The sequence below is a fragment of the Anas platyrhynchos genome, chromosome 15, assembly GCF_047663525.1.
Source record: "Anas platyrhynchos isolate ZD024472 breed Pekin duck chromosome 15, IASCAAS_PekinDuck_T2T, whole genome shotgun sequence".
Taxonomy (NCBI): domain Eukaryota; kingdom Metazoa; phylum Chordata; class Aves; order Anseriformes; family Anatidae; genus Anas; species Anas platyrhynchos.
The window spans coordinates 16380368-16405978 of NC_092601.1; the positions used below are offsets into that span (position 1 = coordinate 16380368).

Consider the following 25611-nt stretch of genomic DNA (forward strand, 5'->3'; position numbering starts at 1 on the left):
CGGGGCCTCGTCGGCGGAGAACGACGTCCTGCCTTCCTCCTCCTCCTCCTCCTCCTCCTCCCCGTCGGCTGTCTGTGTGCCGACAGCACACCTGGATGCTGCCCGGCCCCTCGGCCCCGGGGTTGTGCCCAGCAGCCTCCCTGCACCCCAAGCACACGGGGATGGGGTCTCACAGGGTCCCTGCCCCGTGCACCCCTGCAGGACCCCCAGAGCGAGGGGCAGGGCAGGAGAGGAGCCTCCTGACCCCATGGTGCTGTGGCACGGTGCTGGTGATGCTGGTTTATCCCCAGGGGGGTTTGGAGGTGCCCCCTGAGTCCATAAAGGGGTGCCACTGGTGTGCCTGGTGGGTGCTCTGCCTCGGGTTTGCCAGCAGAGGTGGGCAGGGGGGGAATTGCCTTGGAGGACATCACCAATTTCCACCCATCCATCACCAAGCAGCTCCTGCAGTGTGCTCCAGCCACAAAACGCAGGAGATGCCGACCCAGCCAACACCTGGGAATCACCAAAACCAGCCATTTACCGGCCATCCCCTCCTCTTTTGGGGTTTCCAGCACTTCTCCTGCACTGACTCCGAGTGCGCCCAGCCCCGGAGCCGCACCGCGCTCCCTCTCTGCGGCGACGTCCCTGCGCGAGCGCCCTGCCAGCAGGCTCGTTAGCGGCGACGTGTCATTAAAACAGCAATCCCCGGGGGAACTGGCACCCGTTTTGGGATCACCCGTCTTGTCTCAGACCCCAACGGGCCGGGGCAGCGTGAGAATCCTCCCTCCTACCCAGCCGATGGGCAGCGGCTCCCGACGCCGCAAAAGGGGCGAGATGCGAAAGCGGAGGGCGATGCTCGGACACATCAAAATAAAAAAAAAAAAAAAAAGCAAAATTTAAATTAAATAAAACAAATCTCGGCAAAGTCAACGCTTATTTCAAAACCCACGCAGGCGGCTGCCTCCCTGCAGGCCCCGTTGGGGCTGGCTTTGCTGCGTGTAGGGCCGGTTCCCCGCTCCCCACCCCGTCTGAGCACCCGCGGCCGTGGGAGCGTTTCCTGCTGGAGAAGGAGGAAAACCACCCAGAAAGCGGCTCGGGGTGGATTTAATGCCCGTCAGATGTCCTCTCCTGTGAGCTCTGATTCTTTTGAAACCCTTTCCATCCCTTGGCAATGAGGTGTTTCCAGCCTGGGTGTCCTCGGCCAGGCGGTGCCGCGCCGTCCCCTTCACCTCCCCGTGCGCTCCAACTGGGCATGACCGCCCCAGGGGACAGGCACCCCGATCCCAGTGCCCTAAACCCAATTTTAAACACCACAGCGGGGCTGGGAGGGCCACCAGAGAGGTCCCAGCAGCTCCCAGTGCTTTGCCACCCGGCCAGAAGGGTTTCTCAGCCGGGGTGGTGATTTCCACCCCTAAGGGCGATGCCAGCGCCAGCCGGTGCCGTGCGGTGTCACCGGGTCACCTCTGAGCCACTTCCCCTTGTCCGAGCCAGGTTTTGGGGGCAGGAGAGGTTTTCTCCATCCCATCACAGCTGGGTCTGGAGCTCGGCTCTGCCAGCCCTGCTCCACCACCCCTTATTTCCAATATGGCACATTTTTTGGGGGGGTGACGAGGAGAAAACCATTTTTCCCCATGGGTTTCCCTCACCCGGGGTTGCGTGAGCCCAGCCTCCGGCCAAAGCCAGCAGCTGGGTGCCCTCGGGGGCCTTGGGGACCTCGGGGACCCGTCCCCACCACCCTGTTCCCACAGCCCCAGCCTCCCAAATCTTCACCTTCCCCGCGGCGCAGCAGCGCCTAATGACAGGCGAAGGCCGGTGCCACACCTGCAGAGAGCCATTTTTGGAAGGGCACCGGGGGAAAAGGAGCGATTCCCATGTTGCTGCTCTGTAATTAGCATTAATTACCGGGGCTTGTGAAATCTCTTCCCCATTTACTCCGGGCAGCACCTGACGGAAACTGTGGGAATCCCATCCGGCTGAGTCAGCTGTGAGGGGAACGAGCCGGTCCCCGCGGGGCACGGGGCCAAATTTTGGGGTGTCCCCCCCACTCCATGGGGATGGGGTTTGGGCATCGGCGGCCTTGGGGTGCAGGGCTGGTTATGGCACTGGAGGACACACCGAGCTCATCCACCTCGCCCTAATTAACGAGGTGCTGAGGTCTTCCCCACCCAGCACCTCCTGGGGATGGGGGGCTTGTGTGTGCCCCCCCTTTAAGCATCCCGGCTTGTCCCAGGGATTTAATCACCCCGGCTGCCAGCCCACCCTGCAGAGGGGAGCTGCAGGTCCCTTGGGTGCCCCAAACCCAGCCCGTTCCCTCCAGCAACACCCCGAGGTGTTATTAGAGACCGAGGGAAAACCCACCCCGAAAACCTAACCCTGAGCAAACCACCCCATCACCGCCAAATGGCGGGGTACCACCGCCTGAGTCACCGACTTATTTTTTATTTTTTTTTTATTTTAATATCAGTGATTTGAATGAATCAGGGCGTTTCGTCATCCGGAGCCGCTCGGGAGTCATCTCACCCTGCCCCGGTGACTCCTCGGTGGCCCAAGGACACCGCCAGCCTTCCCCTGCAGCCTCGCCCCTGAGCCAGCAGCGCTGAGCTTATAATTAAAGGGAAATAAAATAAAATGAAATGAAATAAAATAAAATAAAATAATAAGGATGGAGGGGCCCTGCCCGCCCCAGGGGGGCTGATTTTTGCCTAGAAACTCCGGGTACCCCCAGCATCCCGGGGGTCACCCCGCTCACTGCCCCTTGGAGAGGTGGCGGGGGTCCCGGGGGGCCATGCCCAGGTGTCCCCATCCTGCCCCGCTGTGACCCCCCCACCTTGGGGTGGCCGCGTCACCCAGGTGGGTGACACCCCGTGTCCCTCTCCCCGGGTGTCCCCTCAGCCTCCCCGTTGACCTAACCTCCTGGCCATAAATGGAGAGGTTTGAGAGCGCGTCCCGGGGTGGAGGAGGAGGAGAAAAAAAGGAGAATAATGCCAAGAATGCAGGACACAGCGCGGGGAGCCGCGCTCCCGGCCCCCCCCTGCGCCGGCTGGGGGCCGCGGTGGCCACCCCGGGGAGAGGTGACAGCTCTGCCTGTCCCCATCCCTGTCCCCAGCCCCTTTTTGCTTTTCTCTCTGCCTTTCTCACCAGCCGTGTCCCGTGCCGTGCTGTCACCTCCCAGCTGCGGGTCCCTTCGCAAACACGTCCCCACCCCGTGTCACGTTGTCCCCTCGCAGTGACACAGCCCCCCAGCAGGCACCCACCCAGGGGGAGAATTGGGGATGTTCCCACCACAGCCCCCCAAAAGGCCCCCCCAAAACCCCATCCAGGCTGGTGCCACGGGTGGCATGGGGACCCCTCTGCTCCTCCAGCTCCTGGGTGCTCGGGCGTCCCCTCCATCCTCCCCCGGGGTGCTGAAAAGGGGAAACTGAGGCACAGGGAGCACAGCCTGAGCTCGCACCACACAAATATCCCCGGGCTGGGGCAGGGTGCGGGGTGACGGGGACGAGATGGGCACCCAGGGTCTTGACACCCCCCCGTGGCCACCAGCCAGCTGGGGAAGCCACACGGGGCCGCAGGGGTGGCCTCCCAGGAGGGTGGCACGGAGCGGCCAGGCCTCCGCTTGGGGCCGCATCCAGCTCCTTAAAATAGAAAGCGAAAACACCCGGGTGCCCCATCCGGACGGGGAGACAGAGGGAAGGAGGGGGGGGGGTGCCCATCCACGCCTCCGCGCGCCACCAGCACCTCGCCACCCACCCACTCTGCTCCCGTCCCCGTCCCCACTGTCCCCAGGGGCGGCGGTGGCAGTCCCTAAGGGCAGGGTGGATCCCTTCTGGGTTCTGCAGGAGAATTTGCTCCGGCCGGGCTCTCACTCAAATCCTCCTTAAAAGGAAAAACAGGCGGCAGGTAGCACTGCCAAACTTAGTCATCCCCAGCCCGGCTGGCTGCTGCTGGCGGCTCCGTCATGCAGCCATTTCCTCCCCTCGGTTCTTTGAGGGGGGGGGGAAACGGGGAGGAGCGGCCCGGCCCCATGGGGAGCACCCAGCACCCAGCCGGGACATCGCCACCACCCGCCGGGCAAAGGGCCCCGCGTGGGGTCCGCGGGGAACACACGCCCTGGGGCGAGGTCTGGGAAAGGCAGCGAGGCTGGCACGTGGTGGTGTGGGTGTGCAGGTGATAAAACAGCGCTTTGGGACGAGATAATAAAAATAGGAAGCGGGATGGAGGGGCTGGAGTGGGAGCGTGCGCGGGGGCACCTTGGTGCACCTGGAGTTGGGGGGTGAAGCTCAATGTCTGTGGGGCAGGTGAGGGAGCCCACTGGAAATACAAGGGGGTGACAGCACCAGGAGAAAGTCCCAGTCCCAGGCTGGCACCAGGGTGACCCCTGAGCTGTCCCCTCCTTCCCTGCCATGCCCAGGGGGGGACGTGCCACACACGGGCAGCACTGGCCACTGCAGCACCACGCCGCCTCCCCTGGCAGCTGGATTTTGTCTGGGATCCCACTACTGAGTTCTCCCAAACCTTAACAAATCAACCCCTCCAGAACTACCAGCAGCCTAAAACCCCTGCCCTAAATCTCCCTTTTGCACTCCCTGTACGAGGCAGGGAAACACCCACGGCACTGGGGGCTCGCAGGAACTCAGGGAATCGATCAGCCGCTGCGCTCAGCTGGCACCGGGTTTTATGAGGCTTTTGTGTGCAGCCTGCCCGGCCCCATAAATGATTCACCAGAGAGATAAAGGACTTGGGAATTTGGCCAACCCTGAGGACACGTGTGGGGCTGCTCCAGTCTCAGTGCTGGGTACCACGGTGGGGCCGTGGTGTGGTTCTGCTGGTGCTTTGTGCAACCTGGGCGCAGGATGAACAGGCTGGGGAGCACCAGTGATGTCCAGGCTTCCCCTTCATTGGTGGGGATTAAACAGTGCTGGAACACCAAAATACCCTTGTCAGGATGCTCACTCCCACCCTAAACCCAAATCCTGCGGGATTTGTGCTTTCTGCTCACCACCAATGCACAGCCACAAGGGATTGACCCCGGAGCCTCCCCAAAGGGACCCCCAACCCCTCCTGCTGCCAGCGCAGGCAGCAAAGCCCCCACCACCAGCTCCCCTCGGCTGCTTTGTTCGTCTCCATGTTGTCCACCCTGCCCGGGGCTTGCAGAAGCTGCAACACCCACCCGAGCTGCTGCAGAGCACGGCCGGGCTGCTGGGTGGCAGTGTTGGGATGCACACTGCGCTGCGCAGGGGTGTGCACAGTGAGACACGCAGCGCGCAGGAGCCTGCGCACAGCACGGGGCACAGCACGGAGCCATGCACCCAGCTGCCTGCTGCACCACGGGCTGCACGCTGCCGTGCACACATCCCAGGGCCTTGCACGCTCCGAGGTGTGCAATGCACAAAGAAATGTGTGCACCAAGGTGCGAGTTGCACCAGGGATTGCGCACACACCGACACGCGTTGTCGGAGGAGTTGCATGCTCACTGCACCAGGGAGTGCACACCCTGCAGCACGCAGTTGTACAAGCAATTCCCAGGTGCACTCTGCTCCAGGAATTGCAGACCCTGATGTGCACGTTGCACCAGGAATTGCACGCTCACCACATGCTCGCTGCACCAGGATTTGCACACTCCCAGCTGAGCGCCACGCGGGGCTTTGCGCACGCCGAGGTGCACGCTGCAGAACAGATGGCACGCACTGACACGCACGTTGCACGAGGGTTTGCACGCTCCAAAGTGGGACCGCGAACTGAGCAGTCCCACCACATCACCCCTGCTTCCCACCCAAGCCTTTATTATGCCCTGCAAAGCCGCAGCCACCCCCGCTTCACCCCCATGGGGTCTGCAGGGGGACCGGTGACTTCCCTGGCTGCTGGGACCCCAGCCTCAAGCTCGGTTTTTCGGACACGTGTATGCCTGGTTCCTGAGCTCTGCGTGTTCACCCAGGACCTCCAACGCCAGCAGGGCTTTATTCTCCTGGCTGCTGGCCAAGCACCTTCGTTAAGGCAGGGCTGGGTGATGCTGCAAGCCAGGACCACCACGTACACACCACATACACACTGCATAAATCCCCATGGCACAGCAGCGGCGGTGGTGGTGGAGCTGCAGCCCCTTCCCCATCAGCCCGGGGGCCTCCCAGCTGCAGCAGCACGGGGCCGGATGCGCAGACCCAGGGCCCCTGCGAGGCGGTTTTGGGTTTCAGCACAGCCCCTCCGCCCCACATTCCTGCTTTCCCCGGGGCCTCCCTGCAGCCAGGCCCTGTAAAAGCAGGGAAAGCCCCCCCTGCACCCCAGGTGACGTGTCCCCATGGCTGTTCGCCCTACAACAAAGCAGGGAGCAGCTCGAGGTGCTGTGTCTCGGGGAGGTGAAGCCTCCCCTCCTGCAAATGGGGCACCCCCCAGGCCCCTGCTCTTCCCCGGGAAGCCAAAATTCAACTCACAACTCCGAATTGCAGGTCCCCATCCCACCATGCAGGCGGGATGTGGGAATATGGGCACAGCCTGGCTGGGGAGCACCGCTGGGCATCCCCTGCGTGCTCAGGTCCCTCCTTGCGAGCCCCTCAGCCCCCCCGTGCCTCAGTTTCCCCATGTGCAGGGCTCCCTCCAGCCCCACCAGGGAGGCACAAAACCCCATTGCAAGAGAAATGGGTACAGATGTACCCACAGAGAGGCAATAGGGTACAAAGGCTGCCCAAGGGCCCAAACCCCACGGTGACCCCAGGAGCAGATGGAGCCTCCTCCCAGAGGGGGCATTTTGCAAGCACACGAGACAATACCTGACATCCCTGGGGGGACATAAAGCCATTTGGGGTCCCGAGCCAGCCCTTTCTGCCAGCTCCCCCATTTCCCAGCCCCGTCCCCTCGTGCAACCAGCAGAGGCCGGGTGGGAGGCGCAGCGCTAATCCCTGAGGCCCCGTTCCTAATCCTGACTAATGGACCCTTTTCACCTCCACAATGGGGTTATCCATCTGGAAGGCCATCTCCGGGCTCAGGAAGCCACAGCTGGTGCCCCCCGCTCCAGCCCCAAACCGCAGCCCCCTTCCCTGAACCCAAATCCCACCCCACTGCCTGCAGGGATGGACCCTGTCCCCTTGCTCCCGCCACCCCGATACCCCCAGCCCCACCAGGCAGCCAAACCAGCCCCTCACCTCCCCAAAATCCCAAAGCACGGGCTGCAAAATGCCCCCCAGCCCCCTCCCAGCCCTTTATAGGGAGCTCCCAGCTGGGTCCTGTTACAGCTCAGGGCTCGTAGCCACAGGCGGCTGCACCCTTAAAGAAAAAAACCCTGCTCGGGGGGGGGTTTGTGGGGGGACACCCCTGGTCCTGGGGGGGCTTGGCCTTTATTTCCCTCCTGGCTGAGCCCTCTCACTGCTTCAGGAGAGATCTGGACATAAATTTGCACACCCACAGGGCGCAGCCTCTGCGGGGACAGGGGTCTCTGCGCCCACCCCCTGCAGAAGGTGCCCGTGCCCCAGCCCCAAAGCTCGAGCTGCAAGCACCAGCCCCCCCCCCCCCCCTCCTCCTCCTCCTCTTCATCCCCCATCCTCAGCAGCTTCCTCCAGGCCCGGGCAGGAAACGCCGACATCCTCCCCGCAGCCCTGACTCATTTCCAGCCACCCCAAGGCTCCCCCCATTCCTCCCGACCCCTTTTTGGGATGCTCTGCGCCCGCTCCCGTGCGATGCCGCACAGGGATGGGGATCAGGGACCCCATCCCAGCCCTGCTCCCACCACTTTTTAATCCCAAGGGAGCAGCCTGAGGGTTGGGATCGGGGCATTTCTCCCCAATCTCCCGGTTTATTTTGGCGAGCTGCGTGGGCAGGTGCTGGCAGCACGCTGGGGGCTGCGCTCCGAATTCTTCCGCGCCGGCTCCTTGCAGCAGCAGTTGGTGGGGGGAGGACACGGGGACCATACAGACCCCCCCCTCCTGGCCCTCCTCCGGGGCTGCAGCAGCTGGTGGCTGCGAGGGGCGATGGCCACGGGCCAGAAATGTGCCCCTTCCGTGCGTTTAACCCAAATCATCTCCCGTGGGCCCCAGCCGTGGGGACACGGCGCTGCCACCGCTGTGCCCTGTTTCGCATCCCCATGGGAAGCCCCCAGTGCACGACCCAAAGCCCTGGGACCCCCTCGTAGGGCTGCCCTTTGTTTTCCTCGTGCTGCTTTTTTTTTTTCCCCTTCCTTAATTCCACCTAATGCAATTTTAATGAGGCCAGGGCGCCTGCCAACTGTTGGGAGAGCCTCCACCGAGGCTCCCAGGGGCAGCCGGCTCCTGGGGTGTCCCCATCCGTGTGTGTCCCCCCCCCTGCAGCTGCCAGGAACCGCAGCCTCTGCCCGGGGTTTGGGGTCTGTGTGCTTAGGGGAAAACCCAAAATCTCAGGGGGATAAAGGAGCTGAATCAGCTCCTGGTTTGTCAGCAGCTCGCGATGCTCCTCGCCCCTTCCAGCCCCGCTGGCGGGTGCGTGGGGTGTGCGCGGAGACGTGACACCCGCTGTGCTGCCGGGGGGGCTCAGAAATACCCCGAGCCCCACGGGATTGAACTAAATACAGGGAAAAAATGCAAAAAAAAATGCAAAAGGCCCTCCCCAGCCCCACCGCTGAGCTCCGCAGGGGGTACCTGCGCTGGGGGGCTTCCATCTCGCTGCCCCTATGAGGGATGCGCACAGCCCCGGGTCCCCGAGGAGCCAAACCTCTCCCCAGTGCGTCGTCCCTGCGGCAAAATGGCCCCAAAAAATCCTTCCAGCAGGGACAAGCGAGGGCTCTGCCACCTCCCCGCCAGGCCAGGGGACACAGGGGGCACCCAGGGGTGAAGCCAGCCCTCCTTGCCCCCACGCCTGTCCCCAAGCCCCGTGTTCAGCCCGACTTCACCCGCCTGCCCCAAAGCTGCGCGGTTTTCTGCAGCCAAAGCCGAGCTGCAGCAAAAAACACCTGGGGAAGGTGCAAAAAGCAAGGGCAGGACAGGGGCCAGGCCCCAGCCCCTCTGGGCTTTTCCTCTGGGCTTTTCCCAGACTTTGTCGGGGCCGTGGGGGTGCTCCGGAAAGCCCCCATCATTTATGGCCTCGTTTATGGCCCCATCCCGGGGCTGGGGACCTGAGCTCCCGTGGCCTCGCAGCTCTCGGTCACAGCAGTTTGCAAATGCAATGCAGAGAGGAAAAGGCAGCAGGGAAAGGCAGCTCCTTCCCTCCTGCTCCATCCCACGCAGCTCGTGGGAGATGGATTTAACACCGCACCCCCAGCCTGGGGGGCACCGGTCCCCTTTGGGGACACCCGGGGACATCCCCCTGCGCTGAGCCAGCGGTGCCAGCCAGCACCGGGGAGAAAACCCTTTATTATTATTTTTTCTCCTGCATAATTGCTTTTTTTTTTTTTTCTTTTTTTTTCCCTGCTGAGCAGAAAGGGCCGCTTCTTTCCCAGCCTCGCACCATCTGCGGCAGGAGGAGGCAGCTGCGGGCCTGGGCAGCTGCACGGCCCCGCGGCCGGGTCCTAACATCCCGCTGCTGCTGCAGGATGGGGAAAAAAAAACAAAAAAAAAAGAAAAAAAAACTCTGAAACGCCCCTGCCTCGCTGGGGATGGAGGGTTTCGCTTCCAGCCCCGCCGTGGGGTTGCTTTTGGTTGGAAACGGGGTGGATTTGGAGCAGGAGGAGGAGGAGGAGGAAGGGGAAGGGGAAGGGGAAGGGGAAGGAGAAGGAGGAGGAGAAGGAGAAGGAGAAGGAGAAGGAGAAGGAGAAGGAGAAGGAGAAGGAGAAGGAGAAGGAGAAGGAGAAGGAGAAGGAGAAGGAGAAGGAGAAGGAGAAGGAGAAGGAGAAGGAGAAGGAGAAGGAGAAGGAGAAGGAGAAGGAGAAGGAGAAGGAGAAGGAGAAGGAGCAGGGAAGACGAGGGGGCTGGATGGGCCCCAAACCCCCTTGGCACCCATCCCAGCTCCGGTTGTGCCCCGGGGGGGTTGTGGCTGCAGCCCCCGGGCAGGGCGGGCGGCTGGGGGCATCCTGCAGGCAGAGGAGCTGCCGGAACCAGTACGCCCAGTACAAAACCAGTGCAGCCTGGGGGCCTGGGGGGGAGGTGGGGGTGGACGCAGTCGTTCCTGGGGATGGTGCCAGCGGCTCCTTGTCCCACTCCAGCCCGGTTCAGCTCCCTGATCCGGCTGGGAACCCCCCCATCCCTCTGTTTTCCCCCAGTTTTCTGTCCTGTAGTGCTGTGCCCACCCCACTCCCCCCTGTACCCCCCCCAGACCCCCTTTGCGCACACAGTGACCCCCCCATGGGGTCCCCCTGCTTTGCCACGTCCCTGTGGGGGATTCAGTGCGGATTTGGGGCCACATCAGCACCCGGACACCCCCTGAGCCCCCTCCCCACCCCCTGCCCACTGCAGGGGGGGGAATTTTGGGGTCCCCCAGCCCTGGGTGCCTGGCACGGGGCATTCAGGTGGCTGGGGGGGGGGGGCTACAGCACTGCCCCCCCTTCTCCCTGCTGTCCTTCAGCCCTGCAGCACATCCAACGGGGTGGGGGGGGGGGATCATTTGGGGGGGGTCTGGCAATGTAGGGTGAGTTTTGGAAGGGGGTGGGGTCTTGCGATTCAAGGGGGAGCCTTGCCTTATAATGGGGGGGGGCTTGCAGCACACTGAGGTCTTGTAATGCTTGGGGGGGGGGGGGGTCCTGCCATGTAGGGGGGGTCCTGCATGGTGAGGAGGGGTCTTACAGTGGGGGGGGGTCTCGCAACGCTGAGAGGGTCTCGCATTATGGGGGGGGGGGCACTGCAGGGAGGGGGAGCGTGGAAATGGGGTGGGGGGGGGGTCCCTGCAGCATGGGGTGGGCTTTGCCACGCAGAGGGGGGGGCGTTCCTACAGCAGGGGGGGCGGTCCCACAGCACAAGGGGGCTGTCCCTGTGCAATGGGGTTTCGTGCAATTTTATAGGGGGGGGGGGGGTCCTGCAGCAAAAAGGGGGGGGGTCCCTGCGAGGGGGCTGCACAGGAGGGGGGGCGGGGGCTCGGAGGGGCTGGGAGGGGGGGGGGCGGCGCTGCGGCGGTGGGGCCGTATAAAAAGGCGGCGGGGCCATATAAAAGGCGGCGGGGCCGTATCAAAGGCGGCGTCGGGGCCATATAAAAGGCGGCGTCGGGGCGGCAGCGGTGGCGGTGGCGGCAGCAGCAGCGGCAGGATGACGGCGAACGGGACGGCGGAGCCGGTGCAGATCCAATTCGGGCTGATCAACTGCAGCAACAAGTACCTGACGGCCGAGGCCTTCGGCTTCAAGGTGAACGCCTCGGCCGCCAGCATGAAGAAGAAGCAGATCTGGACGCTGGAGCAGGACGGCGAGGACTCCAGCGCCGTCCTCCTCAAGAGCCACCTGGGCCGCTACCTGGCGGCCGACAAGGACGGGCGGGTGAGCTGTGACAGCGAGGAGCCCGGCCCCGACTGCCGCTTCCTCGTGGTGGCCCACGGCGACGGCCGCTGGTCGCTGCAGTCCGAGCCCCACCGCCGCTTCTTCGGCGGCACCGAGGACCGCCTGTCCTGCTTCGCCCCCGCCGTCTCGGCCGCCGAGAAGTGGAGCGTGCACTTGGCCATGCACCCGCAGGCCAACCTCTACAGCCTGGCCCGCAAGCGGTACGCCCACCTCGGGCCTCGCCGCGACGAGCTGGCCGTGGACCGCGACGTGCCCTGGGGGGTGGACGCCCTCATCACCCTGCTCTTCGTGGAGCAGCGCTACAGCCTGCAGAGCTGCGACCACCGCCTGCTGCGCTGCGACGGCCGCCTCGTGCCCGCCGCCGAGCCCGGCACCGCCTTCACGCTGGAGTTTCGCTGCGGGAAGGTGGCTTTCCGGGATGGGGAGGGACGCTACCTGGCCCCCTCGGGTCCCAGCGGTACCCTGAAGGCGGGGAAGAGCAGCAAGGTGGGGAAGGACGAGCTCTTCGCCCTGGAGCAGAGCTGCCCGCAGGTCGTGCTGCGCGCCGGGAACGATCGCAACGTGTCCACCCGGCAAGGTGAGGGGATGGGGAGGAGGATGGGGTGGGAGAGGGATGGGGATGTGGGGAGGGATTGGGATGTGGAGAGGGATGGGGACGTGGAGATGGAGAGGTGGGGATGTGGAGATGGAGAGATGGGGACATGGAGAGGGCTGGGGACATGGAGACGGAGAGATGGAGACGTGGAGAGGGATGGGGCCATGGAGATGGAGAGATGGGGATGTGGAAACGGAGAGATGGGGCCATGGAGACGGAGGGCTGGGGGCACAGGGCAGTGCGCCCCCACGGTGCTCTCGGCATCGCCCCCAGCCCCCAGCCCTCCGGCACCGTCTCCTCGCCATCCCCAGCACCCCTCGGGCACCACAACCCCTCCGCGCCCCCCTGCATCCCTCGGGAGCTGTCCCCCCACGGGCACGGCCCCGTGACCCCGCTCCCTGCATCCCCCTGCAGCACGGTGTCTCCTCCGCACCCCCACATCCCTGGGGCGTCACTGCCCCCCGTGGTGCCCCCCCTGCAGCCCCCCAGCATGGGGACCCCTCCTGGGGCAGCAGCGACCCCGCAGGGTGCCCCCTGCCGCCCTCCTCCATGGCCATGTGAGGGGCTCCCCGCCCCTTGAGCCCCACAGACACCTCCCTGAAGCCCCCATTTCCCCGTGGCCCCCCCACCACAGCTCCCTGGGGTCCCTCCCCCTGCCCCCCCACATCCTGCCCCAGCCCCCTCCCACATCCCTCTCCCTCCCCCTGCGCCCCCCAGCACCCCCATCCCTGCTGCGTCGCCTCCTTGGGGTGCCCTGGAAAGGGGGGGACACACAGTGAGGGGCTGCCTGGGGGGCAGAGGGGATTTGGGGGGGGATTCATGGGGTCTTCCATTGCTGGGGAGGAGGCAGGGCTGCCGGCCGCCTCGCTGCCTCCAGAGCTCATTGTTCACCAACAAAGCCCTTCCCAACCCCCCCCCTCACTGAGCATCTCTGGGCCACGCACCCTGATGCATGGGGCCCTGGGGGGGGGGCTGCGGTGCCCCCCGATGGGGCTGTGTCCCCCCTGATACATGGGGGGCGTGGGTGCCACCACCCCCCCGGTGCTGGCAGCAATCCATAAAATGGCTTCGCCGAATCTCTCGGCGGTGCGGGGCGGACGTGACCTACATGGAGCCGGCACAAAGGCGGCCGTGATGCTGCCACCACCTCTCCCCCACGTCCCCATGTCCCCGTGTCCCCATATCCCCGTCCCCTCATCCTGTGGGTGAAGCCACCCTGTGCCCCGATCCATGCCACCGCTCCCTGGGCACGAGGCCACCGTCGAGCACAAAGCGCAACCGGCCCCGTGCCCAGTGGGTGGGTGGCGGGGCCAAATCCCACCTTTGGGGCTCAGAGAGGGGCTTTGGGGTGTGCATGGAGAAGCACCGGGCCCCCAAAAATGTGAGCCCACGGCGGGCAAGGCGATGCTGAGCAGCTGCAGCGTGGGAGCCCCAGGGCACGGCGCCGGCGTGCCAAGTCAGGCCGGCGCACGCCAGGCGCAGGATGGGTGCGAGCATGCCTGGCTGCAGCACAGCCCGGGCCAAAAAGCACCGGGGGGGGATTTTTTTCTTTAAAAAAAACAAAATATTTATATATTTCAAGGTTGCTGCTTAACCCTTATCAGCGCGCGGGCAGCGACCTTGCAGCCTTTTTCTCCTTTCGGGGAATAAATCCTGCGCTGAAAGAAAGAGATTGCTGCAGAGGAGATGGGCAGCGCTGCCAGGGGGCTCGGGGAGGAGGAGGAGGAGGAGGAGGAGGAGGAAGGCGATGGCGATGCTGGCGATGGCGGCGCGAAGCTGCCGCAGCGCTGTGGGGGAAGGGTTGCTGCAGCCCTTTGTCACGGGAGATGGGAAAACCAGATGTGGGGCGAGGAGTGGGCTGGGGGACGTGGAGAGGGGGCTGGGGGGACGCGGAGAGGGGGCTGCGCTCGCCAAGCCGCCGGCTTTGTGTGCTGCGGAGAAAGGGGGGGGGGAGTGGGAGCCAAATCTCCCCGGCAACAGGGGTCCCCCCGCTGAGCACGGGCCCTCTCCAAGAGAAATAAAGCGGGGAGGGGGCGCGAGGGGGGGAACGGGGAGGAGGAGGAGGGGGCTGCAGCCACCCAAGCGCCCGCGCTCATCCTGCGGGGTGCTGGGAGCGGCACCGCCGGGCTCCGGGTCCCTTTTGGGTTTTTCTGGGCTCCTGTCCTCCTCTTGGGAAAGGTCCCTTGGGTAACGGGCTGGCAGCCACCAAAACACCCAAACACCCAGCCAAGGAGGCATTTGCAGGCATTTCTTCCCCCTCCCCAAGCCCTGGTAGCTCCTGTGACCCCCCCAGGAGGTGGGTGCTTGGGGCTGGGGGTGGCCCCGTGGCTCCCAGTGCCAAAACTGTGGCTGTGCCCCTGGGGGTCCTGAGCCCCAGCGCACCTTAAAAAGGAGCCGGGGGTGTTTGTGAGCAGCCAGCAGCTTCCTTCCCTGCTGAACGGCTCCGAACAAAGGGCCCTTTGTGGCAAGGAGGGTCCCCGAGGGCTCGCTGCGCCCCTGCCAGCCCCCCTCCTGCCTGGGGAGGGGGGAAAGAGGGTGAGAGGAGCTCGGAAGGGAGGAATTTTTGGGGAGGGGAGGTCCAGGGATGCAGCTTGCAGGATGGGTGGGGGGCGAGGAGGGGCTGCCCCCCCGCTGCAGGCACAAAGCAGGTGGAGATGAGGAGCGGCTCCTGGATGGAGCTGGGGGCAGGGGAGGGTTTGGGGGGTGCAGCTCTGCCCGTGACCTGTTGCAGAGCTGCACCCCAGGGTGCTGGGGCGGCCCCGTGAGCTCTCCGGGCTGTTTTTCCTCGACAAAACCCCTCCTGGTTTGCCTTCGTGGGGTAGGAAGGTGATGGTGATGCCAGGAAGGTGGCCGGGCACAAGGGCTGCAGGGCTGGGATCTGCTCCTGCGCCCACGCTCACCTCCAGCCTCCTCCCCATCCCCAGGACAGAGGCGCACAGGACCCCGCAGCAACCCCTTGGGTTTCTCCCAAGCTGCAGGGCACCCACACAGGGAATTTTTTTGGGGGGACCAGCAGGCTTCTCGCCCCTCCCGCAGTGCCACCCCCCCAGCCGGCCCCGTGCTCGGCCCCCTCCTGCCTCCAGCTGTAATTAGCAGCCTTGGCAAGGTCAGGGAGAGGCGTGCTGGCTCCAGCCTGCCTTCCCCAGGAGCGTTAATTAAAGCCTGCAGCAGGAACCACGGCCGGGCGCTGCGGGAGGGCGGCGCGGGTGCCCTGGGCTGCAGAAAGTGGGGGACACGTGGCCGGGCTGGGAGCAGGACAGGGGGACACGGCGAGGGTGACACAGCCGATGTCCCACCATCCCCCAGCTCCTTTCTCCAGCCCTGACCCCCCAAACCTTCAGCTCGGGCTCGGTTACAGCCCTTTGAAGCCTCCCCATAATTGCATTCCTTTCTGCTGACTCGGCGTAACCCAACCCCGGGCTGGGGGCGGTGGGAGACCCCCCCCTCGCCAGCAGGCCCCGCGAGGCGCAGCCGCTTCCTCCTCCTGGCACGGGATAAAGGAAAAACCTCCCCAAAATCCCTGCTCCAGGTGGGAGCAGGGGGCTCGCCGTGCCGGGGCTCCATCCCTGGCCCGTCCGTGGCGCTTTGCAGCATCTCCCGGGCTCCCTGCTGCATCTCCAGGCTGAGGAGCCCACCAAAAATGTGGTGTGGAGGGGCTTGGGCATGCAGCTGGTGGGGCGAGCTGTCCCCGTCCCCACTGTCCCATCGGGGACTGGGTGCTGCAGCGTTTTCTGAGGCTGAAGCTGGGTTCGTGCCGTGCCGGGAGGCGCTGGGCTCGCCGAGGCCTCTGCGCACAAAGGTTTTTTTGGCCAGCTCTCAGCTGTCGGTTCCACGACTCGGCAGAGCCAGCGCGGGGCTGCAAGCAGCTGGGCCTGGCGCTGCTTTCCCAGCGGGAGGGCAAAATCCAAACCAAATGTTCAGATGTTCCCCCTCCGCCGTGCAGCCACGCTGCGCCCTGCGCCTCCCCAGGAGCCAAAACCTGGCCCCGTGGCACCGGGCAGCTTCAGCACACGGGGATGGGGCCGGGAGCGGGGCTGCTGGTGGCACCACAATGGGGTGGTTGAGCCAGCCCCGAGCTCTGCCCCATGTCTGGCCCCCCAATTTTCTGGGACGGAGCCCTGGGAGGCAGCAGGGCCCTGGGGAGGTGCTGGGGGACCCCCGGCTGGGGGGAGGTGGTGCGAATATGGGCAGCATTGTGGAGGTGACAGGACAGCTTGGGCGCGGGGAGATAAGATGAGGGACTACAAAGAAAAGCCTTCAAAGCCTAATCCCTTTAGCAGGGGGTGGGAGGCTGATATGCAAAGCCCGGCAGCAGATCCTGCCCGTCTGGCGGGCAGGGTTTGGAGATGCAGATCCAGCAGATAGCAGGCCGCCAGGTAGCCGGGTCTGACACATTTCGGGGGGAGGCATTTCCATTTCAAAGGCCGGGAGCCAGCTGGTGCTGGGGTGCCCTACAGAGGTGGTGCCTCCTCCTCCAGCACCTTGTGGGCAGCGGGAGCCGGCACCGGCACCGTGCGTGCCTCCAAGGGGTGCACGATGGGGTTTGAGCCCCTAACACGCATGAAGCAGGGAGAAATAGGGATGTTTCCAAGCTTTCAGCTCGGAAAGGCTCAGCCCAGCCCGTGCAGGCAGCAGGACTCCCGGGGCAGGGGCCGCATCCAGCTCCCTCCTCGAAACCCAACCCGGCCAACTCGGCTGCTCCGCTTCGGCTCCAAGCTATGGCTTTGTGACTCCCATCCCGAAAGTATTTTTAGGCAAAAAACCCGCCAAGCTGGAGAGCTCTGCCTGCCAGCATTTGGCCCCGGCAGCCCTGACTAAGCAGGTTTGTTGGGCTGAGCGCCTGCGGGCAGATGTGCTTGTGGCCGGGGGCCAGCGGTGGCCCTGGCACCGCACCCGGTGGCCACGGGGCCGGCCGCATCCAGCTTGGCAGGGCTGGGGTGAGTGGGGTCCCTGGCCTGGGGGAAAACCCACTGTGAGGCACTGTAAGCTCCAAAATGTCGGAAACAGCCCAAAAATGGTGCCCGAAAATGGGGGCAGCCACTGGCTACCAGGTCATGGCCACGGAGGTGAGCTGGGAGCCCATCGGGGGCACGGTGGCCACAGCTAAGGGGTTGGATAACCCGGCTGTCACCTCCTGGAAAACAAAAAAACAAACAAAAAGAAAAAACCTACAGCCATTTTGCATGGGAAAATACCCAAAACTGTCTTTGTTTTGCTGTGCTGGAGCCAAGAACCCTGAGCTGGGGCTGGGGCTTGCTCCTTGTGGGCTGCAGCGCTGGGTTCTGGCCCTTTCCTTGAGCATCCAAATGGAAACCCGGGTTTGAACCCCAAATGTCACAGGGGAGGCCACCTGCAAGGGACTTGGGTGTTGCCAAATTGAAGCAGGAGCTGCTCATGGCCCCGGCAGCTGGGTCTCCATGGGTTGGGGTCCCTGTGACACCCCCTGACCTCCGTCTCCATCCCGCAGGCATGGACCTCTCGGCCAACCAAGACGAGGAGGGCGACCAGGAGACCTACCAGCTGGAGATCAACAAGGACACCAAGAAGTGCGCCTTCAGGACCTACACGGGCAAGTACTGGACCCTCACCTCCAACGGGGGCATCCAGTCCACCGCCTCCACAAAGTGAGTCCCCGCCTCGCGCCCCCGGCCGCTTCGGGGACCCGCTCGCGTTTCCAAGGGGCTCGCCCCAAAATCGCTCCCCAGAGAATTCCCTGGAGAGCTGGGGCTGAGCCTGGGCTCGCCCCCGCGGTGCTCGGGAAGTCCCTTGGGCCACGTCATCCTTCCCGGCAGGCTGGGGCGGCCAAAACGCTTACCCTGCACTTAGAGCCGGCTGCTGGAGCTGGGCGGAAAGGCCCCAAAGTGCCTCCGGCTCCGTGTCCCCGGGGACAGCCCAGGGGCCGAGGGCTTAACCCGGGCGGATGCCGCAGCTTCCCTCGTCCTGCCAAAACCCAGCTGGCTCAGGACATCCCGCTTCTGAACTCAATGGGGGTGGTGTTTTTGGGGGTCCCTGGTCTGAAATGTCCCACTGACCGTGCTGTGCCCCTGCAGGAACGCGAGCTGCTACTTTGACATCGAGTGGTGCGACAAGCGCATCACCCTGAAAGCCGCCAACGGCAAGTACGTGACGGCCAAGAAGAACGGGCAGCTGGCGGCCTCCATGGAGACAGCGGGTAAGGGACCCCGTGGGTAAGGGACCCCGCGGGGACCCCAGCCCCAGGTTGGGATGGCAGCGAGGATGGGGACAGGGGTGTCCCCAAACGCGGCACCTCGCCCTGGTGATGCTGTGGGGTGGGTGAGAAATATCGGGGCACGTGCGCCCTCCTGGATGCTGGGTGCCCTCCTGGGGACCATGCTCCGTGTCCCCACGGGCTCATGCTGCTCTCCCCTCCGGCGCAGGCGAGACGGAGCACTTCGTGATGAAGCTGATCAACAGGCCCATCATCGTCCTGCGCGGCGAGCATGGCTTCATCGGCTGCCGGAAGGTGACCGGCACCCTGGACTCCAACCGCTCCTCCTACGACGTCTTCCAGCTGGAGTTCAACGACGGAGCCTACAACATCAAAGGTGAGGCCGTGGCTTCGTGCCGGGGGGCTCCGTGCACGTCCCCATCCCCGTGGGCATCGCCGCTTGGGGGGGTCCCCGCGGCGGTGGCGGCTCACGGGGTGCCCTCTGCCCGCAGATGCCACCGGGAAGTACTGGATGGTGGGGAGCGAGTCGTCCGTCACCAGCAGCAGCGACACGCCCGTGGACTTCTTTTTTGAGTTCTGCGACTATAACAAAGTGGCCATCAAAATCAATGGCAAATACCTGAAGGGCGACCATGCCGGGGTCCTCAAGGCATCCGCCGACGCCATTGACGCCTCCACCCTCTGGGAATATTAATGCACTTTAGCGTACCTCCCATTGCCAACTTTCCTTTCCCCTCTCTTTATTTTTTTTTCTATTTTTTCTATTTTTTTTTTTTGGTTCGGTTTCGTTTCGTTTTGAGTTTCTCCTCTCTGTAAAAGGATTTCCAGACTGGCTTTGCCCTCCCCTCCCGCCGTAGAGCCCAGCGCCTTGTGTCGGAGGTGGGTCCCCCCCCTTCACCCCCGTGAGAACTGGATCAGTCACCCGGCAGCGCGCGGTGCTGCCGCCTGCACCTGGAGGGTTGCCGAGGGCCCTTCCTCGCCCCGGCCTCGCTCAGCTCGGAGGCTGCCGTACCCCGTCCCGGCCCCGAGCACCACCTCAGTAGTTTACTTTCTTCTCTGCAACTGGAAAAAGAAAAAAAAAAAAAAAGGGAATGAGGTCACCTCCGTGCTCTCCTCTCCATAGCAGTGCCGGTGCCACTTCGCCCTGCGCTGCCAGGGTCCCCCCTGGTCCCTGTCCCTCCGCTGTCCCGTCCCCAGCCGAGGCACAAGAGGTGACCTGACGTGCTGCAGTAGGGCCAGCAAGCTGATCCCCACCCCGGCTGTGCAGGTGGCACACCTGGAATCAATTTTTGGGGTGATCCCATCTGGAAAGCCCCGGCAATTCATCTCGCTGCCACCCTGCGCTCCTCTTCCTCCTCTTCCTCCTCCTTGGGGTCATCCCTGCCCCTCACGGTGCCCCTGGTGCCAAAGGAGCTGCGGTGCCCAGGAGGGGACAGAGGTCGGGGTGGGGGCACGTGGAGCAAACCCGCACCGGGGGGGCTCCAGCACCGGCACCCCCATCCCCATCAATGCGGGGCCGCGTGCCCCCCCCAGTGGGCACGGCCTCCCCTGGGCACCGGCTGGAGGCAAGAGCTGCAGATTTCGGTTTACAGAATAGAAAAGTTCCTTAGCAAACTTTGCACAGTGATATTTGCTCAGTACTTTTTCTTCTTTTCTCTCTTTTTTTTTTTTCTTATCTTTCTTTTTTTTTTTTTCTCATACAAATACTGGAACAGCGAAGCGCATCCCTGGATGCCCACCGCTGATTTGGGAAGCGCCCCCGAGGAGGGGCAGCTCCTGCTCTACCAGCCCGCGGGGGCACCTCGGCTTCGCCAGCATGCCATCTCGTCCTTACTGGAAACAGAAAAGAAAAGAAAAAAAAAAATAATGACCAAAACAGTATTTTTGTTAGTATCTATTTATATATGCTCTCCATGGCACTGTGTTACCAGCTGTTGTCTGTACTAGGTCTGCATTAGCGTGTAATGATGTGAGCGTTCGCGACGGGTGGTGCTGAAGCGTCCTCGAGGGTGTTGAAAGGCACTTTGAAAATCCTTTGGGGGGCCGCTCCCCACACCACGGAGCCTTTTCCCCGCGCCCCTCGCCCCCCACGCCAAGGGTGCTCACGGCGTCGCCGCTGTGCCGAGACGAGGCCGGCGCCTGCCGCAAGCTCGGGGCTCGCCAGCCTTAAAGCCTGTCCCAGGGGCAGCCTCCGCGGGAGCTTGGTGCTAAAACTCTCAGCTCGGAGAGCGCCCGGCCCGTCCCAGCGAGGGGACAGCTCGCAGACGGGTCCCTCGCCACCACGGGGTCCCCGCCGGGGCCCTATTTCGGCTCTCCCAGCCAGCGCCCTGGAAAACGCGCCCGCCCGGGGCCGAGGGCGCCTCTCGAAGGAACCAAGTGTCTTGATGAAGCCCCGAGCGACCCCGGGACTTGGCACTCACTCTTTGCTGGCCTTCACACCCACTGCGTCCCCTCCTCCCCGGCCCCAGTGGCAGTTCAATCCGTGTCCCCCCCTCCCCTGCTCCGGCTTCTCCCCTGTGACACTAGGTCGCCATCTCCTCCCCCCCCTCCCCGTCTCCTCTCCTCGGGTGTCGTGACTCTCCGAAAACATCTCACTCTGAAATTTAAGTTTGGGGTTCGTTCGTTTGTTTTTTTTTTTTAATTTTTTTATTATTTTTTTTTTGTAAGTGCCATTTGTATAACTTAAAAGAAAACTAGCTTCAAATGGAGAAAAATGAATAAAAAAAAAAACCTGCATTCGGACACGAGCGGTGGTGCGTGGTCTGTGGGGATGGCCGGGTTTGGGGACAGCGACCGAGGAACATCGGGGCTGAGCCCGGGGCACTCGAAGCACAGAGGCTTGAGAGAATTTGGGGGCTGGCCAAAGAGCGTCCCAGAGATGGAGCTGGCTCTGAGGATCGTGGGTGGCGTGGTGGGAAGTGAAGGCTTGCTGCCAGCGAGCAGGCTTAAAAGCAAAGCTGGCCAGAGCCCAGGCCACGTTTCAAGATGCTCGGGGCAGTCCCCAGCCCCCAAAAGCCCACGTGCGTCCTCGAGGTGCTCACGAGGGATGCTCCTGCAGCCACCCCTCCTGCGAGCGGCCTGGGAGGCAAAGCTGCTGCTCCGCTTGGTGACAGGGGAAAAAAAAAAAGGAAAAAAAAGAGAAAAAAAAAAAAAAGGAAAAAACAAAACGCATTTGCAGCCCAGCCCAGCCCAAACACTGCGTGCAGGCGGATGAGCCGGGGCAGCAGGATGTGCCCCCAGCCCAGCCCCGGCAGACGCTTGCTCAGCTTTTAAAGGTGAAGTTGGTTTGCTGGGAGCAGAGCTGGAGCTGCAGCACAGCCCGGGAGGGACCTGAGCTTTGAAGAAGCGTTGGAGCAGGGCAGCGAGGGCTGAACAAAGGAAGGATGTTGGGCTGCTGCTATAAACAGGGGGAAAATAAAGGAGAATGCTGTGCAGGAAGCGCCGAGCATCTCGCTCTGCTCAGCTTCCCGGCCACGCCACGAGCACCCAGCACCTCCCTCCTGGCCCTTCTCCCCCTGCCCCACAGCCGGTTGGTGGGGGGCTGCCAACCCCCTGGAAACAGGGTTTTTAACCCAAATCTAACTCCAGTTCACCTCCCCCCTCCACGACAAAGCAAGCACTGATCCCTTCCTGCACGGCAGCCACCGCTCCCATTTCGGGACCCTCGCTGCACCATGGAGAGCAGAGGAGCCCCCCCGGCGGTGTCTCCCCCCCGTCCCCGAGCTGCCAGCAGCCGTCTCCTTTCCTTTTTGCTGCTGAGCCAAAGGAAGCCGGAGCCCCGCAGCCTGCAGCCTCCACCGCTGCTCCTGCAAGGGGGAAGTCCCCGAAGCCTGGCGCAGCGCTGCTCACACCTCCTGGTTTCCATTTACAGGAGCGACTGGAAACCATTTTCTGTTCCGTTCCTCTCGGCAGCGGCTGGAAGGCATCAGGCTCCCGCAGGAGGGGTGGGGGGCTCTGCCCTGCAACCCCCCCTCCCCCTGCTCGGCCCCAAAAAGGGGCCAAAAAAGTCCTGTCCCCACCGTCCCGCGGCGGGGCCGAGGCTCCCGCTGCAACCACAGCACGGAGGTGAAAGCCAGAGTGCACAAATTTATTTACAAAAAAATTCAAATTACAATATAATACAGGAAACTTTTTACACACGGAATATTAGAATGGTTTACTACCGGAAGGTAAAGAAAAATATTTTTTTTTTATTTGTTTTTATTTTTTAATAAAACACCTATTTGTTTTCGGCTATTGTTATACAAAGTTGCAGAACATGCACATCTTTACAGGGTTTTCTTTCTTTTAATATAACGTTTTGCTAAGTGCAAATACTAAGTTTCTCTCTCCACCTTTAAGGCAAGTAAAACGGGACACTGCAATTAACCATAACGAGTACCTGGAGGGGAGCAACCTGGGCACAGCGACCCCCCCGCCGCCCCAAATAACCCACGGCAGGGCGGGAGAGAAACGGGGCGCGGAACTGGAGGGCCCCGAGCAGGGATTTCTGTGGGTTGTGCAATCATTTTTGTTTTGTTTTGTTTTTGTTTTTTTTAAAGTAAAAACCAAAAACAGACCCAAAATGCTATCGGAAAGCACAACTGCTGGAAGCCACGTGGGTTAGAGGGAAGGAGCAGCCGCACGGTTCGGCTGCGGATGCATTTTCAGTGGTCTGGGGGTTTTCTCGGTGGGGGAGAAGCAGCCACAGGCACCGCCAGGCATGTCCCCAGCACCGATTTCTCCTCTCGGACACAAAGCAGCTCGTGGTTCTGCGGGGCTCCAGCTTTTCCCTTCCTCCCTGCCCCTCTGCCAGCAGCCTGAGCGTTGATCCAGGGCAGCACCACGGAGCTGCCACGGCCCCACGGAGGTGTCCCCAGTTCCTGGGGGTCATCTAAACCTCATCCAAGGCAGCCCTCAAGCCCACAAGATCTCAGCTACTAAAAAACCAAGGTTCCCTTTCTGCGACGGGCAGCCACCCGTGCTTCGTCTGAACTGGGTCGATTCTCTGAGCGCCCAATGGTGCTGGGAAGGGCAGTGTTTGGTGGATTTAAACCTGGCTAAAATCCTGACAAGAGTGGGGAAGCCACCGCAACCCCGTGGCTACCTCCAGAAATACATTAAGAGAGAAAAATTAAAAAAAAAAAAAGATAGCAAGTGAATACCACTTGGTTATTAACGCTAGACAGAACATGGCACCGAGGAACACGCAACGCTTCGCAGGACGCATTTCAAACCATAGGAAACACCTGAAAGCAGGGAAAATGCTGATTCAGCTCCAAAAGGCAGGGAAGTGCCCGCTGTGAAACCCTCCCAAGGCCACAGTCCCACAGCTGGTGGGGAAATCTTCTCCTGCCACCTGGAGCTGCTGTCCCAGGCCTCTCTCTGGGAGCTCCCGCTGCCAGCACAGCGCCGAGGAGATGCTGTGCCAGGGAAGGCTTGACAGGAGTCAAGAGGCAGAGGCAGGGGAGATTTACCTGAACAAAAAACCACAGGCAAAAGACACCTGGATGCTAAAACACAGCGGGAGGAAACCAGCAGGGAACTGCGGTGAGCTGGCTCTCAGCAGGAAGGAGCAGGATGCAGCACGGATCAAAACTCAGGAACAACTGCGCAACCGGACTGGTAAAAAACAAACCAAAAACCAAAACAAGCCCAGAACTTCTGGGAAGAGGCTTTCTCCCTCCAAGCATTTTTTTTTATAGGGGTCCCAGACAGTACAGCCAAGGTCTGGGGCAAGGGCTTTGCACCAAGGCTCCTCACACACCCCGCTGACAAGCTCAGGCAGCCATCACAACCCCTGCTCCTTACACAGCTCTGCTTCCCCTAAATCCTCACCTCCTGAGCCCAGCGATGCTTGTGTTTGCCTTTTAACACGCCCTTCTGAAGCCAATTAAACTGCAATTCAAGTTTTCGGGAGTTAAATGTTTCGGAAGCAGCCAGCTCCCGACAGCACGAGGCTGCTGCCTGCGGGCTTGCAGGGATTTCAGCTAAGGGGGGGCTCCGAGCTCGCCGCCTGCCTGCAGACCTACACACGGGTACTCCCTCGTTTTGTGCAGCAGCACACAGCACACACCACTCCTGTGCACCAAAACACGTGTCTGCCCCAGCAGTCTTGGAGATGAGGGAGCTGGCTTTGGCTCTGAGTGCTTCCCCCAAGTGCAGAAGGGTGTTTGGGGTGCCTGGGTAACAGCAAAGCCAAGGCCACGCTTGGGGAAAACACCTGAGCCCTTGGAAGGGGGCAAGCTCAGCTCCCAAAGATCAGGGTAGGGAGTCTCCTGCTGTTTCAGAAAGCCCTGAGACAGGAACGTGGCTCTGGGGCTGCCTACCAAGATCTGAGCAACGAGGTGGCTGCCCCATCTCCTCACTCCTCTTGCAGAGCGAGAAATGCTGAACACACTACGTCTACTGGGGTTTGAACAATTTATTTCTGCTGGGAGGTGTTAGCAGATTACAGGGATGCTGGAGAACACGGGAAACCCTGCTTTGGGCTAGGGCAGCAGAGTTCTGTTATCTTGATCCTGAAGGTCTTACTCAGGTGCCAAGTCTCTCCTTCCTTCCCCCAAGACTCAGGCTTGTTGCAGCTGCTCTGGCCAGCAGGAAGGTTGGATTTTTGGAAAACTCCCGAGGAACGCTTGCATCCCTGTGCTCCACACGTCTCACTTTCCCTCCCAACAGCTGTCTGAACGGACCTCGTCAAACAAACAAACAAACAAACGAACCAACAAAACCAACCTGGACTCTCAACACGGGAAGAAATCCTTGGAAATGCAGCACCGAGCCCCGCTGTAGCACAGGCTGAAATGTTTTAATTGCAAAAAGTCCGGAGAAGCCACAACCAGTGGGGTGTAGTGCAGGGACACTGAGTCACAGCAGCTCCCCTTGCAGCTGGCTAACCCAGGGGGCTGAAGCAGGACTGGGGGGGACATTACCGGGGTGGCTTTGCCCCGCAGTGACTCTGTGTCAGATGCTATTGGAACCAGGTCAGAACCGGTGTCGGGGCTGAGGGCCAAAGTGCATAGGCAAGTTGTGCTCCAGCTGAACGTTGATCTGGGGAAAATCGTAGTTCACCCTCATGTTAGGCAGCGGGGGCACGTAGGGGGCGGGGATGGGGCCTATGTTGAGGGGGATGTTATTGTACATGGGGCGGACGGGAGGGAGAGGGAAGGGGGGGTGCACGAAGGGGTACGGAGGCATCCGGGGTTGGTGGAGGTTCTGAGGAACGGGCCTGGGGATGACCTCGATTCTCTGGATTTTCTCCACAGGCTTTTCCACGGGAGGGCCGATGCGCTTGAAGCTGTTCTCTGCAGAGGGAGGAAGGAAAAGAAGCAGTCATCCTACAAACAAAACCCACTGACCCTGGTCAGCTGCTTTGCTGAGCAGAGAGGAGACATCACTGCACGCACAAGCCTCCTGGCTCCCCACGGTCCCAGCTACAGCCTACAAGCTTTAAAGCTCGAGGGGCTGCCAGCAGGAGCAGGGGGATGGTTGGC

The 25611-nt window shown here is 62.4% G+C and overlaps 2 protein-coding genes across 4 annotated transcripts in view; one reads left to right on the forward strand and one right to left on the reverse strand.

The window, feature by feature from the left end:
* Positions 1-10995: 10995 nt before the first annotated feature.
* Positions 10996-22674, forward strand: FSCN1 (fascin actin-bundling protein 1). Its single transcript, XM_027469169.3, has 5 exons — positions 10996-11931; positions 17417-17573; positions 18000-18121; positions 18348-18515; positions 18631-22674. The coding sequence occupies exons 1-5, from the start codon at positions 11109-11111 to the stop codon at positions 18831-18833; spliced, it is 1473 nt and encodes a 490-aa protein (XP_027324970.1). The 5' UTR covers positions 10996-11108; the 3' UTR covers positions 18834-22674.
* The window catches only part of RNF216 (ring finger protein 216), a 73419-nt gene continuing 70013 nt past the window's right edge, over positions 22206-25611 (reverse strand). For all 3 annotated transcript variants that reach the window (XM_027469163.3, XM_072023803.1, XM_005020127.6), the window contains one exon: positions 22206-25422. In XM_027469163.3, coding sequence (XP_027324964.3) covers positions 25103-25422 — 320 coding nt within the window. In that variant the 3' untranslated portion in view covers positions 22206-25102. The remainder of the gene's footprint in view (positions 25423-25611) is intronic.

What these genes read in the sequence shown, in the direction of transcription:
- FSCN1 (XM_027469169.3), top strand. Translation starts at nt 11,109, where the DNA reads ATGACGGCGAACGGGACGGCGGAGCCGGTGCAGATCCAATTCGGGCTG. An exon ending in CAACGTGTCCACCCGGCAAG is followed by an intron (nt 11,932 to 17,416) that starts GTGAGGGGATGG and finishes TCCATCCCGCAG; the next exon opens with GCATGGACCTCTCGGCCAAC. An exon ending in GGCCTCCATGGAGACAGCGG is followed by an intron (nt 18,122 to 18,347) that starts GTAAGGGACCCC and finishes CCTCCGGCGCAG; the next exon opens with GCGAGACGGAGCACTTCGTG.